The sequence below is a fragment of the Geotrypetes seraphini genome, chromosome 5 (assembly GCF_902459505.1).
Source record: "Geotrypetes seraphini chromosome 5, aGeoSer1.1, whole genome shotgun sequence".
Classification (NCBI taxonomy): Eukaryota; Metazoa; Chordata; class Amphibia; order Gymnophiona; family Dermophiidae; genus Geotrypetes; species Geotrypetes seraphini.
Window position 1 is genome coordinate 81,870,337 of NC_047088.1, and position 23,488 is coordinate 81,893,824.

At 44.1% G+C, this 23,488-nt stretch overlaps 1 protein-coding gene across 1 annotated transcript; it reads right to left on the reverse strand.

The window, feature by feature from the left end:
* Nucleotides 1-244: 244 nt before the first annotated feature.
* ST6GALNAC4 (ST6 N-acetylgalactosaminide alpha-2,6-sialyltransferase 4) lies at nt 245-18,773 on the reverse strand. The gene is made up of 6 exons (XM_033946955.1): nt 18,583-18,773; nt 12,528-12,587; nt 11,557-11,745; nt 1,766-2,178; nt 1,417-1,524; nt 245-888 (listed from the first exon to the last, which is right to left on the reverse strand). Exons 2-6 carry the CDS (start codon nt 12,534-12,536, stop codon nt 699-701), a joined length of 909 nt encoding a protein of 302 aa, XP_033802846.1. The 5' UTR covers nt 12,537-12,587; nt 18,583-18,773; the 3' UTR covers nt 245-698.
* Nucleotides 18,774-23,488: the final 4,715 nt, after the last annotated feature.

Below are 23,488 nucleotides of genomic sequence, written 5' to 3' on the forward strand. Positions count from 1 at the left end.
GCAATGTAAGCATACCATAATCTGCATATTCCCTATGGGTTCCTGAATTTTCATAGGAAAACCTTTCAGGAAGTTTTCTTTAGAAAATGTGCTGCTGTGCCTGCAGGCCTGTAAGTAACCCAGGTAGCTAAAAAATGACTCCCTAATTCTTTACTGAACGACTTCCTTTATCTTCTGGGGGGGTCTCACATTTCCCCAGTGTTTCTTTAATGATATTCCTGTTCCCGTTAAAAAAAAATCTCAGACGATTGAGACCTAGAGCATTGTCCCTTGGAATGATCTTTTTATTTTTGGGGGGTCAGATAAAATATCTAGGAGAGGATTAGATATTTCTGGATCCCTTACAATTGGAGAACTTAATACAAGCTCATGAGCCGGCCATAGTTCTATCAGCAGGGCTATAGAAAAGATTGAATTCGAAAATGCAGCATGCCCATGTGTTTGAGCTAGAATAGTTGTATTGAAGATTGTAGTTAAGATAAGATCAGTAGAATGCTCTTGCACCTTGATTTCTCTGTTGTAACCCTAATAAAGACATCTCAAAAAAAAAAAAAGATACCATGTTGATTCTTCTCCTCCCCATGGTGTGCAAGCAGATACACACATTCAATTACCGCCTCATCCCAAGAGATGGGGTACCGGCTGGCTGCAGTTGTTTTTCTCAAAGGACATTTCTCAGCATGAATTGCTGTGACACTTTATGTATCCTTCCACGATGGGTGAGTGAATACAATGTCCTTTTGCTTTGCCCATCTGGAGAAAACCATCTTCTCTGTGATGAAGCGATGAGCACCTCGGGCAGCCCGCTCATGCTTGAGATACATCTTGCACTCGTCCAGTTTCCTCTTCTCAAAATAATGATATGGAATTGGCACTAGATTCTTCCCTCTGCAACAGTGGACACAACAAGGTATCTTCAAGTAAGTGGACCCAAATGCCATGAAGGACAGAGAGAGTGCTCAAACCCCAAACACCACACCACATCTCATTCTGAGATCCTAAAAGCCTAAGAAAAGAGAGCAAGCACACTGAATGACAACCTAAAACCCAACCACTTGATATAAAGCCATGTGCTCTCACTGTCTCTTAACACTCAGAAAGCTAAGAGATTTCGCTGCTCTCTATATAATTAACTAATTATTTTCCTTTCTTTAAATTTCTTGTAAACCATGCCGAGCTCTATCTTTATAGAGAAGATGCGGTATATAAGCTTACAGTTTAGTTTAGAGTCAGAGGGCTCCGCAATATAAACAGAAACCCTAAATCCCATAACAAAGGTGATAGTGTGCTGATGACATCCTGAGGCCCTGAACCCCAACAGAATGTAAAGTGTATAATATCAATATCCTAAACCTAAACCATCTCCTGAGATCCCTGGGAGTACAGCTGTGTGAAAGACACCCTAAGACCCTGTACCTGCAATAGTTGCTGCTGACCATTCCATACACAGAGATATGCTCACACAACTCCATAGCCAAAATCATGGTGAACCATCCAGTGCTGAGGTAAGAGCCAGATTTCACCCTGCAATAAAAAAAAATTTTAAAAAATCAATGAGAGGGAGTCAGCAAAGCAGGAAGTTAGCAACAGATGGGAAATAAGGAGATAGGCTATTCCATATAAATATGGAATGGGGCATGTAGAAGGGGCTTACATTGCTCATTATAAAGAGGGATGAGGGCTGGGGAGGGTTTTACGTTACTCAGTATAAAGGTAGGTCTGGGAGGTAAGAATGTTTTACTCCAGGATACTGTTCGACCTCTACCTGTTCTTTCCTGTTTCATTCTGGAATATCTGGTCACAGTATGTCATCTTTGCCTCTGTCAGCGTATAGATCTGGACACTGGGATGCATGTCTTTCATCTTTTTCAGAGTTCTGTAAGTGCTTCCCCCATTGTCACGGCTCATGAGTTTTGGAGGTCCCCAGATCACATACAGGGTGTCCTGAGAGAGCCCGAAGAAGTAGGACTCATTTCTGAGGAGTAGGGGTACACTGGTATGAGACACCACCCTGACTGTAACCCTGCTACCCACATCCTCCTCATAGCCTTGTGTGGGAGCTTGATTCATGCGTAGCACACATGCCGCCCGGTCGATCTCCTTCCCCAGCCGGGATCCCAGCATTTGCCCAGAGCTGGACACCACAGCACACTGTTGGCATGGACTTTGGAGAAAGGGCTGCAATAAAACATACCACACAGTAAATATGTATACATGTAAGCAAAGACAGACATATAGATCCTATAGTTGGGTGACATCATCAGATGAAGCCTAGGCCAACAAACTTTCAGAGCTTTCTAGAGTGGTGTACTCCAAAAGGGGGTAATTCTCAAAAGGATGGCTAAAGTTAGGTGCTGGGATAAAATGCACTAAGCTAGGGTTGCCAGATTGTCCAATTGGAAAATCTGGACCCCCCCCCCTCCCTAGACACAAGCATGCAGTGGCGTACCTAGGGTATGTGGCACCCGGGGCCCATCATTTTTTGACACACACCCCCACCCACCCTCCATGTAAAAAATATTTTTTGTAATAACCATGAAATGGTATAAATGGTCAGAATAGAAACAGGGAGTGAAAATATTCTTTTATTGAACCTCATATATGTAACCATTATTCCAAACATAACATAACATAAATTATGTCTGAATTGTCATGACATCAGAAGTACATATGGAGTAGTTGCAGGTGATGCTTGGGACAGTTCTGATTGTGTTAGTTCGGTTTTATGTATTTTTGAATAGAAGGGTTTTTATTTCTTTTCTGAAGGTTTTGTAGTCTGTGGTCGAGGTCAATAGGTTGTAGAGTTGGGGGTCGAGTGTTAGGAGGTTGTCGAACAGTTTTTTTTCTTTTGATGTTTTTGGTTGGAGGGTGTATGAATGGTGTGCGAGTTCTCCTATGTCTGGCTGAAGTGGATTTAATTATTTAGCTGAAGAAATTAGTTACCTCCACCATTCCACACACATTAATTCTCTTCCGTTTTTGTTCCCATTAAAAAAAACACTGATAAGTTCCCAGAAAAAAAATACATTAAAATAAGATTACTTCTTATTTTAATGTATTTTTTTTCTGGGAACTTATCAGTGTTTTTTTTAATGGGAACAAAAACGGAAGAGAATTAATGTGTGTGGAATGGTGGAGGTAACTAATTTCTTCAGCTAAATAATTAAATCCACCTCAACCAGACATAGGCCCCTACAGATGAGAACATAACATAAGAATAGCCTAACTGGGTCAGACCAATGGTCCATCATGCCCAGTAGCCCATTCTCATGGTAGCCAATCCAGGTCACTAGTACCTGGTCAAAACCCAAAGAGTAACAACATTCCAAACTACTGATCCAGGGCAAGCAGACACTTCCCCATGTCTTAATAACAGACTATGGACTTTTCCTCCAGGAATTTGTCCAAATCTTTGTTAAAACCAGCTAAGCTATCTGCTTTTACCATAACTTCTGGCCACTTCATTTTTAAGCTTAGATCTTTCCTTCCAAACAGAGACCTTGCTAGATGTCAAATACAACACAAGGGAACTTCACACGGACTTAGTTGTGCAGGAAATGTGAATCTCCTCATACACCCACCTATAGTGCAAAAATGTGCAAAGGTCTGTTTTTTTTTCTTTCGATCACTAGATAGCCTAATGCCACACAAGCAGCACTGTTACAAAAGGTCAATGCTAAGGTTAACAAAGTTTCCTTCCTTGGACCACAAGGAGATACTGACAAACCACTGGAAGAGATCCCAAAACAACTACCTAGGCACAATACCCAAAGACCCACTCAGTGTGTGAACCAGTTGAGTGGAGTGGACTAACTGGGGGGTGGAAATGGGCCCGGAGTTTGCTCAGGAGAATTTCCCAGACCACCTCTTCCTCTCAACACATTGACACACTGCCGCCACCACCACCACAACTACTAGGAACACCTCACTGGGTAGGTCTTTATAAAACACTTTATAAAACACATTATTATATTTTTTTATAAAGCACATATTTTAACTGAACTCTCTGACATCCTCAGCCTTTCCATTCACAAAATAGAAGGAAGAAAAGTTTCCATTTCCTGCTGTCTCATATCCCCGGCCTATACAATATTTTTCTTCTGCAGACCCTTCAAAAGTCTGACCAAATCCTCATTTCACTTGCATTATAAAGTACTGAGGATGCCATCTCTCCCCAATCCCAGGTCCTAAAGTCTGAGACAGTAGCGCAAACTGCCCGATTCAGGAAGAAAAATTTCAATTCAGCCTATTTAATTGGTTTTTCAATTCGATTTTCCCGCCCAGTTGGGTTATTTTTAAAAAAAATCCTGGTGGGTTTTATAGCTTTTTCACCCCCTTTGGCTTCTCCTAACCACACTGGCGCTGTGGTGTAAATAAAATAAAGAAACAAAAAGGACTTTTCCTCTCTCTGTTAAATCCTAGCTCACGTTTGCGGTCTAACATCAGCTCTGGCAGGATACACATTTCAAATCTGACATATTGTAATCACAAAACAGAAAATAAAATTAATTTTTCTGCCTTTTGTTGTCTGGTTATTTTTCAAATCTTGTTGGTCCCAGGCTCTGGTTGCCTTCTGATAACTTGCTTGCCAGGGTCTCCTTTTTTCTTCATGCTAACCATCCATCTGCCATCTCTGTCCTCCCTTTCCATTTCCCTTCCCTCCCCAGGAAGTCTGGTATCTTTCCTTTTTTTCATCTCCCTCCACAGATCCACCTTTTCTTAACTACCCTTTCATCCGGCATCTCTCCCTCCTTCCCCACCACCCCAGGGCCTACCGTCTCTCCCTTTCTTTTCCCAATTACCCTCCTATTCAGTATCTCTATCCCTCCTCCAAACCATCCCTTGTGTCCAATTTCTCTCCCTTTCTGTTCCTTCCCTCCCTAAATCCCATGGTCCATCATCTCTCTCCCTCTCCTCTATTTTCAGACCCATTATTTCTTCCCCCCCAAAGTCTGGCATATGCACATCTCTTTGAACACCCCCTTCCCTCTGTGTACTTCTACACCAGGGTCCCCCCAAAGGCCTGTCCCCCCCCTTGAAGGCCTGTCCCACCCCCTTGTAGGCCTGTCCCACCCCTTAAAGGCCTGCCTGCCTGTCCCTCCCCCCAAAAGCCTGTTTTCCCCCATGAAGGCATGCCCCCCCTTTAAGGCCTGCACCCCCCCGAAGGCTGCACCCCCCCAAGCCTGCACCCCCCCAGAAGGCCTGCACCCCCCGAAGGCCTGCACCCCCTTGAAGGCCTGTCCCCCCCTTGAATGCCTGTCCCCCCCTTAAAGGCCTGCCTGCCTGTCCCCCCCTTGAAGGCCTGCCTGCCTGTCCTCCCCCCAAAAGCCTGTCTCCCCCCATGAAGGCTTGTCCCCCCCTGAAGGCTTGTCCCCCCCCCTTTAAGGCCTTCATCTCCCCCTGAAGGCCTGCCTGCCCGCCCCACCCCGAAGGACCGCTCGCCCCCCCCTCCCACCGCCCATCCAGACGTCCGGTTCTTCCCCTCTGGCCTCCCCGCACCATTTAGAGTAGAAGCAGCCTGCAGCAAGATCGCGATGTCAGCGATCTTGAGCTGCTTGTGCTGTCCGCCGCGGACCCGCCCCCCTCCTCTGACATCAGTGGAGGGGGCGGGACCGCGGCGGAGGACAGCATGAAGCAGCGCAAGATCGCTGACATCGCGATCTTGCTGCAGGCTGCTTCGGTACTCTTAATGGTGCGGGGAGGCCAGAGAGGAAGAACCAGACGTCGGGGGGGGAGGGGGGAAACGGATGCTGGAGCACCTCCTCAGGGCTCGCACCTGGGGCGGACCACCCCTCCCGCCCCCCCCCTTGGTACGCCACTGCAAGCATGTTCCACAGTTCACATTGAAACCAGAAGTAAATGCTAAGAGCATGAATTTTATAATTGAGAATGCAGAGTTGATTTCTTTGTGACCAGCCATGGCAAGTCTACTTGTGATGGTACTGGAGGGACAACAAAACGTTTAGCTGCACGTGCTAGCTTACAAAGGCCATTGGGAAACTAGATTTGACCCCCCCCCCCCTCCCCCGCCTGCGGACTTATTTAGTTTTTGTGACTAACATGTCTCTGGCATTAAGTTCCTGTTTGTTCAAAAAGAGGCAGCTGAGACTGCTGGACCAAGGGTCATACAGTGGCAGGGACAAGGGAAAACCACCACTTTAAGCCTATTTGTCCCAGCAGCATTGAAGTAAGCAGAGTGTCTTGTGATGTTGTTTCCTTTGTAGTTTCATAGTTTATTTAAATTTTTGATTAAATACTGATCCAAAGGTACAAAGCGTTGTACATAATAATTTTAAATAGCTGGGAAATAGACAATATAAATTATTAGACATACATAGACTAATTATTCATCTTATGACCGGAGAACAATGGAAAAAAAAGGGAAGAACTACAATTTCTTATAAAGAGTACATATAAGGAGAATACAATAAAGTGAAAGTATCTACTTTGTGAAAGATTATTTCATTTAAGACTGCTTTTAAATTTCTGTAAGTTTTGTTCAGATCTAAGGTGTAGAGCAGGAGTGCCCACACTTTTTGGGCTTGTGAGCTACTTTTAAAATGACCAAGTCAAAATGATCTACCAACAATAAAATAATTTTTAAAAACCCCACAAAGCACACTGAAAGGCAGACAAAATGTTAATTATAATTCATATTCCGGATTTTTTTCAAAGAGGTCAAGGCAAATGACTCTATGCAATGTCGCCTCAATAACAGCCATACAAAAATAGACAAATATACCCCTCCCTTTTTACTAAACCACATAGCAGTTTTTAGCGCAGGGAGCTGCGCTGAATGCCCCACGTTGCTCTCGACGCTCATAGGCTCCCTGCGCTAAAAACCGCTATTGAGGTTTAGTAAAAGGGAACCATAGTGTAAAATATAGACAGCAGATATAAATTCTCAAAATAGACACATTTTGATCACTAAATTGAAAATAAAATCATTTTCCCTACTTTTGTTGTCTGGTGATTTCATGAGACTCTGGTTGCACTTTCTTCTTCTCACTTCACTCTGGCTGCACTTCTTTTTCTGACATCTTTTGACTTCAGCCAACTCCTGCATCCAATATTTCTTCCCTTCTTTCAGTCTCCTATATGTTTTCTCTCCTCCAGACCTCATTCTCCCCCCCAACTTTTTCTCTCTTCTCCCTGCCCCCTTCTTTTTTCTCCCTGCCTCCTGTTCTTTCTTTCTCTTTCTCTCCATGCCCACTTTCTTTCTGTCTCATTGTTCCCTCTTTCTTTCTGTTTCCCTTCTTTCTTTGTCTCCCTGTCCCCCCTTCTTTCTGTCTCCCTGCCTGCCCCCTTTGTTTCTTTCTCCCTGCCCTCCCCCAAGCCACTAGGTTTGCCACTGCTACTGGGAAACAGGCCTCCAAGCCACCACCACCCCAAGCTTTCCTTGCAGAAGCCTTGCGCTGACCAGGGTTCCGCTCCCCTTCAATTCTGATGTGGGAGAGGAAGTTCCGGGCCAGCCAGGCAGCGATTGGCTGGCCCAGAAATTCCTCTCCGATGTCAGAATTGACGTCGGGGAGAGGAATGCTGGTCAGCGCGAGGCTTCTGCAGGCCCAAATCTCCGGATGCTCAGGTCCGAGGAAAAGAAAAAGCCAGTCTATAAATCCTTCCATGAGAGCCATTCCAGTCTCCTTTCAGCAGGGCACTTACAAAAATGCGTAGCCCCCCCCTTCTCAACTTCCCATTTTCAGGCTCAAGATGCCAGAGCAGCAGCAGTTCTTGCATTTTTGTGCAGAGCACCTCCTGCTCCCGACCGCCTTTCTCCAGTCTGGCGGCTTGATTCCACCAGGGGCAGCCGGCGCTCAGCTCTCCAGTGACGTGACTTCCCTAGACCTCCCTCCCACCTTCTCCCGAAGGAAGTGACATCATCCCCCAGTCTATCAAAGATTTTCTACGGAAGAAAGCAAGGGTGTCAGATCAAAAGCGCACCGGGACAAAGGCGTGTGAGGAAGATGGGTTCTGGCAGTCGAGCAAGGAAGGACGCAGCGAGAATGGGTGTGCATGAAGTGATGACCGGTGGGGAACCTCGGGGAGAGGAAGGCTGATCGGCCGGTCAATCGGGATGGCAACATGAGTCTATCACGGAACCCGGGATGGGTTCCGTGATCGACTCGCATTGCCTTCCCGAGCGACCGGTCGATCGCGATTGACGTATTGGGCACTCCTGGTGTAGAGGGAGCGAATTCCAATGAGAGTACGATGAGTACCGATTATCTTTTGGGATGGGACATTAAGAGAATACTGCGTGGCTGATCTTAAAGTTCGGGGGGGGGGTATAAGGGATAAGCAATCTATCAATGAAAGTTGGGGTATTAGTTTGCATGGTTTTAAAAGTCACTCCGTGTTCCCTCTAAGCTGAGCAGGTGTCCTCCAGCTGCATTGCTACCACTAGGGGGTGGAATATTTTCAGTCGCTAAGGACAGGTATGTTCCCTGGAGTCCTGCAGAACTTGCCTGTCCCTCACAATTGAAAAATGTGACAGTAAAACAGCACCCTCTATTGGTGAGACTGTGGGTGGAGGACTCCTGCTCAGCTTAGAGGGAACAGTGCCCGGGGCGCCCAAGAGTGCAATTTTATAGGTAATTCTATGTAAAACGGGCAACCAGTGAGCTCTTTTTAGCAGAGCCAGTCTCTTTGAAACAGGGTGCATAGCCGGCCAGGTCCGGAAAATTCAGCGAATGGTGTTGAAACAACTCCCTTTCTCCCTCCTTGCCCCTTACTTCGTGGCGCTTTCCCGCCCGCCCACCCGACAACAGGCCCGGTCCAACAAACCTCCCTGCCCTGTGGCCGCGAGTCTAAATTACCTTCTTACAGCAGCTGGAGTATTGAAGCTGCGTGTGGCTGCCGTAAAGGTCATCTCTGACACAACCGGAAGTTTCATCAGAGACGACCTTTACGGCAGCCATATGCAACTACAAGGCTCGGCTGCTGTAAGAAGGTAATTTAGACTCACGGCCACAGGGCAGGGAGGTTTGTCGGACTGGGCCTGTTGTTGGGCAGGCAGGGGGGAAGTGCCATGAAGGTAAGGGGTAGGGAGGGAGAAAGGGAGGAAAGGTGAAGTGGAGAGGAAAAGACACTTAAGGGAAATGGGTAAAACAGAGGGGGGAGAAGGACGCTGAAAGCACATGGGGAATACGTGGGGGAGGGAGAAGGACACTGAAAGGACATGGGGAAGACGGGGGGGAGAAGGACGCTGAAAGGACATGGGGAAGACAGAGGGAGGAGAAGGATGCTGAAAGCACATGGGGAAGACAGAGGGGGGAGAAGGACACTGACAGGACATGGGGAAGACAGGGGGGGAGAAGGACACTGAAAGCACATGGGGAAGACGGGCGGAGAAGGGCGCTGAAAGGACATGGGGAAGATGGGGTTAGAAGGACACTGAAAGGACATGGGGAAGACGGGGGGAGAAGGACGCTGAAAGGACATGGGGAAGACAGAGGGAGGAGAAGGATGCTGAAAGCACATGGGGAAGACAGAGGGGGGAGAAGGACACTGACAGGACATGGGGAAGACAGGGGGGGAGAAGGGCGGAGAAGGGCACTGAAAGGACATGGGGAAGATGGGGGATAGAAGGATGCTGAAAGGACATGGGGAAGACAGGGGGGAGAAGGATGCTGAAAGCACATGGGGACGACAGAGGGGGGAGAAGGACGCTGACAGGACATGGGGAAGAGAGAGTGGGGAGAAGACGCTGAAGGGAAATGGGGAAGAGAGCGTGGGAAGAAGTCGCTGGCAGGGAAGAAGACAGAGATGCCAGACTATGGGGGAGCTGAGGGAAGAAGATGGGTGCCAGACCAATTTGGAAGGGGGGAGAAAGGGAGAGGCACAGTAACAGAGCAAATGGAAGATGCAGAGAGAAGAGAGACAGTGGATGGAAGGAATTGAATGAGAACATGAGGAAAGCAAAAACCAGGCAACAAAGGTAGAAAAAAATTATATTTCTTTTTTTTTTTTTTTGCTTCAGGATAAAGTAGTATATTAGCTGTGTTGATAAAAATTTATAAACAAAGCCCTGTCAGCTGAACATCTCTTTCTCCAGTTCAGTAGCCAGAACTTTGATTTATAGGGAAGGAATAAGCTAAATATTGCAGTACTGAGGCTTGTATGTGATGGGCTTGTATAAGGCTGCGGGGATGGTGATGGGGCGGTGAAGGGGACGGTGCAGTGACGGGGACAGATTTTTTCCCTGTGTCATTCTCTAGTGCTCACGTCAAAAGCTTCCCTCTGACTCAGCTTCCTGTTTCCGCTTTTGACTGAGCACCACGTTGCCGATCTGAAGTTCTGTTGATGCCAGGGGTAGAAGGAGGCCCTTTACCGATCTTAAGTGTCATCGCAGGGGGGGGGGGCAGATCTTGTTACCAAAATCGGAAAGGTGAGGAAGGGAGAAAGATGGGTCTATGGTGGAGAGAAGGGGCAGATGATGGAAGTGGGGAGAAAGGGGAGAGAGAAGAGGGCAGATGATGGAAGTAGGGAGAAAGGGCAGATGATAGAAGTGGGGAGAGAGAAGAGGGCAGATGATGGGGGAAAAGGATTGAGTTAGAGAAATACTGGAGGGTTTGAGGGAAAGAGGTGGCGAGCTATAGGTAGACAGTAAAAAAGGAAATTGATGAGAGGGTAGTAAGAACGTAATCTAGATGGATGCAGAAAATAAATTGAAAAGGAAAATTAGAGAAGAAAGGGATTGCAGAAGAGAGGAAGGAGAGGAGAGAGATGCCAGATCAATGGGGGTGAAAGGAGAGATGGAAGGGGGAGGCATACAGTTTCTGGAAGAGGCATAGAAGGAGAAAATATGCCATATAGGGGAAGAGAGACGGCAGTCAGTGGATGGAAGGAAGAGAGTTACAAGAAGATGAGGAAAGCAGAAACCACAGAAGACAAAAGTAGAATTTATTTATTTATTTATTTATTGCTTTAGGCAATGACATGTGTCACTGTTTCTGTGGAGCACTGTAAGCAGAGTCCAGCTTCTTGTTGGTTCAATTTAACCTTTGTCTATGCATTTCTATTTTATCCCCCCTTTTACAAAACTGTGGAGCGTTTTTTAGCGTCACCTGTGGTGGTAGCAGCTCTAATGCTTAGAATTCTATGAGCGTCAGAGCTGTTACCTCCGTAGCTAAAATCCACACTACAGTTTTGTAAAAGAGGGAGGGGTTAGTTTGTGATGACATTCTATACTAGGCGAAGGTGTTTTCTGTGTTCTGTGTGTTCGAAAGACATGGTTTTCTGTTAGGATTGATGGTGTAGGATTGATCTGTACTAGTCTGGCTTGTTTAGTTTTACAATGGGTGTATTGATGTTGTACTGCTCACTGCAGTATGTAAGATGCTGCTTTTTCCTAGGTACTCATGTGTTACATGTGGCTTGTTACTAAAAATCATGTTTTTCGTACAGATGGGGGGGGGGGTTGCCAAAAAATGATGGGCCCCGGGTGTCACATATGCTAGGTACGCCACTGACTCCCTGTAATATTCTCCAATCACATGTGAAGGCCCCACAGTCTCTACATGATTAACGTATCCTGCTTTTGGCAGAGTTGCTCACCTTTCCATCAGGCACACGGCTGTATCCCCACAGGAAATGCATTCCCGGCCTTTGTTGAATACTTGATCCCCGGTGCCCCTGCAGCGTCACACATCTGACCCAGCAGTGAGGAAAGCAGAAATACTGACAGAGCAAGACATAGAGGAGGGCAGAAGCAGACAGGATCACGACACCTGCAAATGCACGACTCTGTGAAGTAAAGAACCAAATCATACATGAAACACCAGCATCTCACATGGTTTGCTCCAAATAATTAAGCCCCTTTCTGGCATCTTTCTACGGAAGAACTGACACCAATGAAGCAGAAAGAGGGAGTATATCACATGTATAAAGAAGTCTAGTGAGCTCTAGCATGAAGGCTTTCTAACAGCTTGTGTAAGACTAGGTAGGCATACAATACAAGCTACACCTGCTCTGAGGGTCACTATACTTACACAAAGGCAATACACAATGAAATCCACTAGATGCCCCATGGTTTAGCACTTCAAATCTAGCCATGACTCAGTGCTCTGGCATCCTTCCCCTGATTCTCAGAGTCCATCTGTTATTGCTTGCCCCTCCCTCATTCCATTAGTCCATCTGTCACTGATCACATCTACTCAAGACCTCTCCGCTGTCATTCCCAGTTTAACTGCCACTTCTTGCTGTGGCTCTGGTTCTTTCCCCCAATCTCTTTGTCTTATCTACCACTACTACGGCCTTCTTGTCATCAGCTTTTGATGCTTCTTCTATTGCATTTCATATTTATACATTTTCTACACTGTTTTAGGTGACTTCATTCAATACTGAGAAGGCAGGCTACAATAAATTCCAAGAGTCCACCAAATCACTGCTCAACCCCAGACTGGCCTTCTTCCCGATGTCAGAGCTCATTGGTCACTGGTCACCCAAATTGTGAACCCTCTCTCTCTTCCCCCCCCCCCCCCACCCACCACCCCCATTGCCAGGGTCAGGCAAATGATGTTACTTACAAGATTCATTTCTTTCTTGTTGAAAAATCATGTTTTCTTCACTCATTTAGGATGCGTACCCTGTGGAATGCAAACCACCGAATCATTCCAAGACATTCTATTTGGTTTTCATGCACAACACAGTATCAAGACATTGCTATTGTTTAGATATATCACAGATTTAAACGTGGTACTTTGTATGTCTTGGCAGTACTCAACATTTCTACTGCTTTTGTTAAACACTTAGAGGCATATTTTCAAAGCACTTAGACTTACAAAGTTACATAGTAGCTGTGAATGCTCTAACATCAGCTTCCTGCTGGTTTCTGCCTTAAAGGGACATGCAGCCTTAGAGTGCAAACAGGCTTAGAGTGTTTGTTACAGCTTGTCTGTGTTCTAACTGTCAGTCTCTCTCTGGTTCATCTTTACTAGTGCAAGGGAGGTCAGCGCTATCATCAGCAGAGCTAACCCGATTAGCTCTCCTGCACAGGGGTTTACAGTTCCTATTACTAAATCCTGGGACAAAGCATGCACACTTCCCCCTCAATATTCGCAGGGGTTAGGGGCAGAGCCGGCCCGCAAATATGGAAAATTTTCGAATAACTTTTGGGTCAACTCTAACCCACCCCCGCCTCCCTCCTGCCACTGTAGTCTCGTGAGACCACGGGAACTCACGGCAGCCATTTTGGAGGACGGATCTGCACGGGGCAGGAGCGTAGGAAGATCGCTTCTGCCCTGCATCACTGCTAGACCACCAGGTAAGGTCCGGGACGCAGGAGGAAGGTCTGGACAGCCTTTTAAAAGTTACAATTGTAAAACCGCGAATAATCGAATCCGTGAATAATAAATCCGCGAATAGGGAGGGAGACCTGTAGTGCTCATTTGCTGCAGCTCCTAGCCAAAGACTTCAGTGTCCCAGAAATAAAGACTAACATTGTTGAAATTGCTAAATACTTCCTTAACAATCATTTTGCTGCAGCAGCTCTGAAAAGAAAGGGCAGAACTAAACTAACGTTCCCACAAGATGTAGATGGACTGTTTTGAGCAGTATGTATGTCAAGAACTGGCCTTTTCTGATGACATCTGGTTGTAAATATTAAGATTATACCAGCAAGAATGAATCTGAAGAAAGCCATGATTTAAATCAAGTCTTTCTGACTAGTGAATTAAATCGTGATTAATCCACCCTGTTGTTCAGTGTATCTCACTCTATACTTGGCAACAGCAAATTCACTGGAATATCAAGAAGGCATCACTAGTTTGCTGTTTCAAAGACACAAAGGATTTCAAAGGTGCAACCTCATTCAATACCCCATGAGTCAATCATAACAGATGCATTCACAGGAGAAATGTTAGGTTTCAGATGCATTGAACAATGTTGAAAATCTGAGGGATTAACAGTCTCACATTTTACATTAGAAGATATATGTGGGCATTCCAAATCATGCGTCAGTTGTGGCTGAGATCTAAAACAAATTAATTTAACCAAGAGGTGGTTTGAATAATAAAAATCTCAAATTACAATTCTTCATGGGTAGATCTAATTGCCTGTGCAAAACCATCAGTATGAAGAAGAAGATCATCCAACAATAAAAAGTTCTGAACTTCAAGTTGTAATACAGCAATGTGCTCCACGAATGCGAACAGGTCTGATCCTAGACTGCCAAAGGACAATGGGTGAAACATAAAGCCTAATTGTTAGAACTCATAAATAATCCTTCACAACCATGGATTACAAGAATGCACAAGCACTAAAGCTGATTTTATAAAATTATCAAAACACCCTGATCCTTCTACTTCTGTCTTGGGAAATGCTGATAAGAATACCCAAATAGGCACCTGTTTGAAATTAAATTATCTGAATCAGTCAGATAGGATTCAGTAGTAGAAAAAATGTTGAAGGCCTTATCAAAAAGAAAATCATCAGTGATTAGAATTTTATTCTTGACTATAAGTGCATTAATGTACCCACATTATAGATCTAAATAAGAACATAAGAACATAAGCATTGCCTCTGCCGGGTCAGACCAGGGGTCCATCGCGCCCGGCAGTCCGCTCCCGCGGCGGCCCTCCAGGTCCATGACCTGAAAATGTTCCCTACCTAACCTAAAAAGTCCATACCCTATTTGCTCAGTGTCCTGTGAGGTAAACCTCTATCTGTACCCCGTTATTCCCTTCGCTTCCAGGAAGTCATCCAGTCCCTTTTTGAACCCCAGAATTGTACTCTGGCTTATCACCTCTCCGGGAAGCGCGTTCCAGGTGTCTACCATCCGTTGAGTGAAGAAGAACTTTCTTGCATTCGTTTTGAATCTGTCTCCTCTCAGTTTTTCTGAGTGACCTCTTGTTTTAGTTGCCCCTGCTAGTCTAAAGAATCTTAAAACTCTCAGAGATTCACAATGTTTAGGGGCCTTTGGGGGATAAACTAAATCTGATAACATGGCTGGGCTTCATTGGTTGACCATTTTCTCAAAGATTGTGTTTAGCTTTTAAAGCCTTGAAAATGGGTGCCCCAAAATATCTCTTTGAAAGGTTGAATGCATTAAGAACATAAGAATTGCCGCTGCTGGGTCAGACCAGTGGTCCATTGTGCCCAGCAGTCCGCTCATGTGGCGGCCCTCTGGTCAAAGACCAGCGCCCTAACTGAGACTAGCCCTACCTGAGTACATTCTGGTTCAGCAGGAACTTGTCTAACTTTGTCTTGAATCCCTGGAGGATATTTTCCCCTATAACACTCCGGAAGAGCGTTCCAGTTTTCTACCACTCTCTGGGAGAAGAAGAACTTCCTTGTGTTTGTACGGAATCTATCCCCTTTTAACTTTAGAGAGTGCCCTCTCGTTCTCCCTACCTTGGAGAGGGTGAACAACCTGCCCTTATCTACTAAGTCTATTCCCTTCAGTAACTTGAATGTTTCGATCATGTCCCCTCTCAATCTCCTCTGTTCGAGGGAGAAGAGGCCCAGTTTCTCTAATCTTTCGCTGTATTTTACTTTGTTCTTCACACCGTTCATAATTGCAACTTCCTGTATTGTCCCAGGTCAGACTAACATCTACTAGGAACAGAATTTTGTCTTATGCTGGCCCTATACTATGGAATTCTTTGATGGATGAAATGACTGAGATTTCTAGTTACCTCACTTGTCATAAAGCTGTGAAAATTTGGCTTTTTATAAAGTCGTTTAATTGATGAGTCAGTGTAACACTGTAAAAACTGTTATTGAAACTGGTTATTATTATTTATTGAATACAATGCATAATGTACATTGATAAATTAATGTAAACCCCTTTGATACTTTTTTTAAGCGGTATGTCAAGTGAATAAATCAAATCAAGCCAAGAAACTTTTCTGATAGGTACAATTATATCTACCGTGGCTCACAGTGGTACATACACCCTATCCCAAAACATAAAGCTGTAAGAAGACGAAATTAAAACCAAACAAGAGTACAAGTTACAGGCTCAAATATAAAACAAAAAACCACACACAAAAAAATCAAGTCATGCTACAGATCACAAAAAAACAGGTACACCAACGAGCAAGCCCCTTTGGGTATGCCTCAACCCAGGCCAGCATTTCAATTGTAGCCGGCTAAAAGTGAGGTAATCAAGTTTCAAGTTCAAGTTTATTAGGATTTGATATACCGCTTATCAAGATTATCTAAGCGGTTTTTACAATCAGGCACTCAAGCATTTTCCCTATCTGTCCCGGTGGGCTCCCAATCTATCTAACGTACCTGGGGCTATGGAGGACTGAGTGAGTTGCCCAGGGTCACAAGGAGCAGCGCGGGGTTTGAACCCACAACCCCAGGGTGCTGAGGCTGTAGATCCAACCACTGCGCCACACACTCCTCTAATCAAGGCAGCGAGACTTACTAAAACTGTGCAATGGGAGAGTGGACCGCCAAAACACTCCCCCAGTGTGGAGTGAACAGCAGAAATTCTATAATTCTAAAATAAAGTGAATCGCTGAATAAAACCAAATAAAAGACTAGATCTGGAAAACTGAGTGAAAAAAAAGAATGATGAGCTTTAGTGTACCAAAGCTGCTAACCTTGAACCCTTGATGATGGGGAAATTGGTACCTGGTGCCAAGTCCTATTCTCAATGAGATAACTAACTTTGGGCCAGATATACTAAAGGGCATGTCCCACTATGTCAATACTAGGAAAACATTTAATCGGTAAATCTAGCCTATCTTTCCAATTCAAAGTATGTCATTTTCTCCAGCACCTGATTGGTAGAATCTGCAATGTACGATTTCACCGACTGTGGCAGTTCACACACATTTACCCTCTCATTCTATGTAGAACAGGTCACCTAAATTTATTCAACTGGAACGCATTGCCAGAGGTTGTGGTAAGAGCAGTTAACATAGCTGGTTTTAAGAAAGGTTTGGACAATTTCCTGGAGGAAAAGTCCATAGTCTGTTATTGAGACAGACATGAGGGAAGCTACTGCTTGCCCTGGATTGGTAGCATGGAATGTTGATACAATTTGGGATTTTGCCAAGTACTAGTGACCTGGATTGGTCACTGTAAAGACAGGATAATAGGCTAGATGGAATATTGGTCTAACCCAGAAAGACTATTCTTATGTTCTTATGCTCAGCTTTATAGAATACTGCTGTCTGGGTGGGGACGTGTATACTTATGTGAATAAATGTCAGAAGTGTGGCCAAGAGCTATTTTAGTTAGGGTTACCAGACGTCTTGGAAATCCCGGACATGTCCTCTTTTTAGAGGACATGTCCCGGTGCCTGGACAGACTTTCCAAAACCTGCAGTTTGTCAGGATTTTGGAAAGCCCCGTTGCACCCTTTAGGGCCTCTGAGCATGCGCAGATGACATCACACGCATCCGCATATGCTTGGAGGCCCTCCAGACCCAGCGTGAAAGAAGAGATGAGGCTATGTGGGGTGGAACAGGGTAGAGTTTGGGCCAGAATGGGGCGGGGTTTGCGGCAGAACTGGGCAGGGCCATGTATCTGGGATTTTTTAGCTTCAAATATGATAATCCTAATTTTAGTACTGAAGCATTAAATGGCAAAGCAAGTATTTGCAAGAAAGAGGCATGGGCGGACTGAGACGGGGCTGACATTTAGGTGGGTTACTTACTGTAGGTTGCATGCATAATTTAAGTTCAATTAGCCAGTAAATGTACTTCAAGGCACTGCTTCCACTAAAATGATCACTTTTGATGCAGAAGCAAATGTCTGGGTGACTAGCTATGGGAATAAAGGGGGATGTCTTGAAAAAGCCAGAAGGCAAAACCCTTGTTGGCGTTGTATCCCCACCCGACAATATCAGATAAGTTCATAAAGTCTAAGGTTAACAGAAGAGATGTTGGTTACAAGAAGATACAGTAATGAAATTGAATAATACATTTCATGAAAATAAAGACGCAGAGACTGATGACGATCGAAGTGCAAGGGATTCTTATGAAAGTGGAAATTAAATATAGAGCTTCATAAGACGCACTGCCGATGATCCAGCTTCTGATCATTTAAACATCTAGGAGTTAAAGGTTACTGCATTGTGGTTGTGAGTGGATAACAGTCATATTTAGGCACTAATATTTTTATGAGCCATAGATCTATCATAAATGTGTGCGCCTGCATTGTGGTATGCTGAGGCTGGTTTACACTAGTATTCTATAAGGACCCTTGCACGCATTTATGTCTTTATACCCTGTTATAGAATTGCCTTCTTACTGTACATATTTGTACTTTTTAACTTTAATTTGTTTGAACAGTCAAAATGAATATAACTTTAGAAAATAAACAAAAATAATCATTTCTGCACAATACAGTGTTATAAATCTCATTATTGCATTGCACTAAACCTCAACCACGATATGACAATAAGACTAAACATGTCCCACTATAAACTGATAAGACATAATCATAAGAGATCTGGCACTATAACCAACATGGAGAATTATAGATTAGCCCATAAACCCCAAGACTATTTGTACTGAAAATATTCTGGATTTAAATTTTCTCTTACATATAATTTTCAACTTTTATGATGCCTTTCTGTTTTAAACTTCTCTATTTCGACTTTTTCTAAGCTTTCCTCTCTTACCTGTCTGCCATCACCCCTCTTCTCCTGTTCTCTCTCTCTCTCCTTTCAGAAAAAGGTAAAGACATATGAATAAAATATTCCATCCATCAGAAGAATAAGGAGCCCTGAAATGACAGTAACGGAGTGTGGGGCCTCTATGCCAAAGTAGCTCATTACAAGCCTTTAAAGCCACTTCCTTCCTCCTCCTTGCCCTGGAGGGAGAGGGCTGAGGGGAGGGGGAACATTATCTGATTCCGCATGCCCACTTTTTCTGTTCAGTTGCATCATTTCCCCAGCCTCCTCAGCCATAGAGTGGTACATCCTTTGTGTTTACACAATGCCATCTAGTGGCTAACGGACTTACAATAAGAATATAGATTACATTTTGCCGCACAGAAGTAAAGTATAGGAATTGGGATTTTATTTATTATTCGGGATTTATTAACCCAAGTCAGTGACATCCTGTTTGTCTGTCTTGGCTGTTTAGATTGTAATGTAACCATGGGTTATAAATATGCTATAGTTGACCCAGGACAGGAGAGACCTGACAGAGGTTTTTTTCCCTCTAACATTTTAAAGTTAAAAGTTTTGTTGTTGTTGTTGTCCAGCAAAGATAATGCTGTGTTTGCATGACTGATTGTTGGAATTCTAGACAGCTGATGTCTGCAACAGGTCTGATGACCTCATGTAGAAGTCAGTAGTGCTGGGGAGGATTCTAAAATTGCAAGGGAGAGCAGTTGGGTGGTTATCAGTCTAGAAGACAGGTTGGTCTTGGTTGCCTGAGAATAGAAAAAGATTTTTTTAAAAAAGATTTTATAGTGGATTTTTGGCTAATGTTAATTAAGTTCAAGTCTGGCCTATTTTTGTGGCAAGGGCTGTGTTTGGTTATGTCATACAGTGATTCTCTGTCACTTTTGTGTTGAGGTACAGAGCTCTTGTATTTAAATGGAATGTATTAATAGTTAAATTAATTTTGTCCTGGTTAACATTAAGAAACAGGATAGAAAGTATCTTTTTGACGTTGTAAGAAGTAGTGCTGAGGAAACATTTATTGATGAGTTCTGGTTATTTATAAAAACCAGTTGTGAATTGGAGTGAATTCTGTCACTAAAATATTTTGGTTTAGATAACCATTTGATTTATAACCTTGGAGATAAGCCTATAGATTAAGATACATTGTGGGTGGTAAAAAGTTTAGGGAAATTTTAATTATCCATTTTTTTCTCTGGGTAGCTAGTCAAAAGTAAAGAAACAAATATAAATTTGCAACCTATCCTTGAAAGCAGGGGTAATCCCGGAGGACTGGAGGATAGCGAATGTTACACCTATCTTCAAAAAGGGATCCAGAGGCGACCTGGGGAACTACAGACCAGTGAGCTTAACCTCAGTTCCGGGGAAGATGGCCGAATCATTAATCAAGGACAGCATCAATAAGCATATAGAAAGAAATAATCTGTTGAGAACCAGCCAGCACGGTTTCTGTAAAGGAAGATCTTGCCAAACAAACCTACTGCACTTCTTTGAGGAGATAAACAAACAATTGGACAAAGGTGACCCCCATAGACATCATATATCTGGACTTCCAAAAAGCCTTCGACAAGGTACCCCACGAGCGCCTACTAAGGAAACGGGGTGGAAGGGGACGTGCACAGATGGATCAGAAATTGGCTGGTGGACAGGAAACAGAGGGTAGGAGTAAAGGGACACTACTCTGATTGGAAAGGAGTCACGAGTGGTGTACCGCAGGGGTCAGTGCTGGGACCACTGCTGTTCAATATATTCATAAATGACCTGGAAGTAGGGACGAAGTGCGAAGTTATAAAATTCGCGGACGAAACAAAACTCTCTAGTAGGGTTAAAACTGTTGATGAATGTAAAGAACTACAAAGGGACCTGAACAAACTGAGTGAATGGGCAAATAAATGGCAAATGAGCTTCAATGTAGAGAAATGCAAAGTCTTGCACATATGGAAAGGAAACCCGATGTACAACTACACGATGGGAGGGATGGTATTTGGGGTAAGCAACCTAGAAAAGGACTTGGGGGTTTTGGTGGGCAAAACAATGAAGCCGGAGGCACAATGCGCAGCGGCCTCAAAGAAGGCAAACAGAATGTTGGGCATTATCAAAAAGGGAATCACTACCAGAACCAAAGAAGTTATCCTGCCGCTATATCGGGTGATGGTGTGCCTGCATCTGGAAAACTGCAGTACTGGTCGCCATACCTTAAGAAGGATATGGCGATACTCGAGAGGGTCCAGAGAAGAGCAACAAGAATGATAAAGGGCATGGAAAAACTTTCATATGCTGAGAGGCTGGAGCTCTTTTCTCTGGAAAAGCGGAGACTTAGAGGGGACATAAACTTACAAGATCATGAAGGGTATAGAGAAAGTAGAGATGGACAGATTCTTCAGACTGGCGGGGGCAACAAGAACAAGAGGGCACTCAAAAAAATTGAAGGGAGACAGATTCAGAACAAATACTAGGAAGTTCTTCTTCACTCAGAGGGTGGTAGATACCTGGAATGCGCTTCCAGAGGAGGTGGTAGAGCAGAGTACGATTTTGGATTTCAAAAAGGGATTAGACGAGTTCCTGAAGGAAAAGGAGATTGAAGGGTATAATTAGAGGGGTACTATACAGGATAAAATGTCTTAGTAAAGGATCATTTACAGGTCATTGACCTAGGGGGCCACCGCGGGAGCGGACTACTGGGCACGATGGACCTATGGTCTGACTCGGCAGAGGCGATGCTTATGTTCTTATGTTGTTTCATTTAGTTTGCGAGTAGTTTCACTTCAAAATAACAGAGGCCAACAATGAAAAAACAATAAAGTTAACATAAAATCATAAAATGAAGGAAACAAAATAAACAGTATAATTTCCTACCAAATATGCAGTTTTCAAGCAAAGAGGCTTTACAAACAATATAAGAAAAGAGACAAAGAATCCTGCTGGTCCTCAATTTGCTTATGCTTATTGGAATGCCAAGGAAACCAGGCCAGGTCTTTACTTCTTTAAGGATAAAGGCACTGAATTCCATATTTATTTATTTGGTTTTATATCCAGTCCTCCCAGGGGAGCTCAGAACGAGTTGTAAGTTTACATACATAGAAACATGATGGCAGATAAAGGCCAAATGGCCCATCTAGTCTGCTCATCTGCAGTAACCATTATCTCTTTCTCTCTCTGAGAGATCCCATGTGCCTATCCCAGGCCCTTTTGAATTCAAACACAGTCTGCACCATCTCTTCCGGGAGACTGTTCCATGCATCTACAACCCTTTCTGTAAAAAAGTATTTCCTTAGATTACTCCGGAGCCTATAATCGCTTAACTTCATTCTATGCCCTCTCATTGCAGTCTTTCCTTTCAAGGGAGGGCGGAAGGTGCAGACTGCCCTGGGCGTTGTCTCGATGGGGGTGCCGGCACCTGTCCGCCCTGCCCTACCACGCCCCATTCATGCCATCCCTTCCCACCACCCTATATCTCTGTAGATCTTCACCAGTGCGAGCAATTTCTCCTACCTATTGCTCGCGCCGGCCTAGTTTCCCTCTGAATCACTTCTGGGTCGCAGGGCCAGAAAGTGACATCAGAGAGAAACCCAACGTTGGCACGACTGGCATGCAGGAGAAGCCACTCACGCTGGTGAAGATTTATAGCGGTACATGGGAGAAATGGAGAGTGAAAGTGTGGAGGGGGGGTCAGGAAGGAGTGGGGAGAGCACCGCCCTGGGCGCCTTCTACCCTCGCTAGTAGCACCAATGGAAGAAGGAAGAGGATTTCCATTCCCCAGAGATGGATAGCAATAGAAAGGAGATTAATGATCCCTGAAGTATCATAGACCAGGAAAAACAGAGGGGCAGCACTCTCCTCTGTATCTCAGAAGGGAAGGCTTTTCCTTGTAAAAAAAGTTTCGTTGAGCAGCTTACAGTTTTGCAGCCTTTAACCCTGTGATCCCAGTGCTGAGTTGTGGGAGGAATAGTGTTGAGTCGTCAATCCTGTCTCCCAGGGGCATCATCATAAAGTATCTGTAAGTGCATATAACCTCCAAGGAAGCTTCATTACATGGCAGAAGGGCCATAGTTAAAAAGGGTGCACTCCTTTGGAACCCCTTAGAGCCACTGTGAAACAATGAGGCTGGAGAGCAATGCTCCCTCTAACAACTGGCCAGGTGCATGCAAATTTTTGCTTACATGAGTGACAAGTTCTAAAAAAAAATTTCCTATGAGCAACAAGTTCTAAAAACCAACAATTTTACAAATTTGCAAGTATTTTTTGTGAGTGATGCTCCTAGAATGTATGAGCAATTGCTCAAGTGCTCAGCTTAGAGTGAACAAAGCTGGAGAAGCATGTAAAATGTGGAAGTAGAAAGCTAAAGCAAAGTTTTTTGCTAGCAAGATTCATCCTCTATCCTAAATAAACACGTGCAGCTTCTCCAAAACTTGAGTGATGCCACACGTGGTGATCATATATATATCTCCAAAAATATGTCTAGATTGGTTTAAATTTATAAACCTGACGCCTCAGCCCCACCACTCCACCGCAATGTTAGATTCAAACCGCGGGAGATTTACTGTGGGAGCCTCATCATTGGCTGTCGGGTTTATATCTACATTTATTTATTTTTGTAATTTTTTATAAATTTTTAATATATTAGTCAGTCATTAGATTTAGACTTAAGAAGTTTTAAGAAAATAAATATGTTCTTTCTGAGTATCGTGATTTAGAAGTACTTGATACTTATCTCAGCGTTTAACCCAGGGAGTCAGACCCGACATGTTTCACAGCATTTGTGTTTTATCAAGGGTCTCCCTGCAAAATATTAAAAAAGAGAGAAAAGAGTCACATACAATTATGCGCTCTACTCCCCTCCTAAATGTAATACATTCAATATGAGTAGTAGTTCAATTTAATAGTGTACTTACCGAGG

What these genes read in the sequence shown, in the direction of transcription:
- ST6GALNAC4 (XM_033946955.1), bottom strand. An exon ending in GCCGTGTGCCTGATGGAAAG is followed by an intron (nt 2,179 to 11,556) that starts GTGAGCAACTCT and finishes GTTTTATTGCAG; the next exon opens with CCCTTTCTCCAAAGTCCATG. An exon ending in GTCAGCAGCAACTATTGCAG is followed by an intron (nt 889 to 1,416) that starts GTACAGGGTCTT and finishes CCACTGTTGCAG; the next exon opens with AGGGAAGAATCTAGTGCCAA.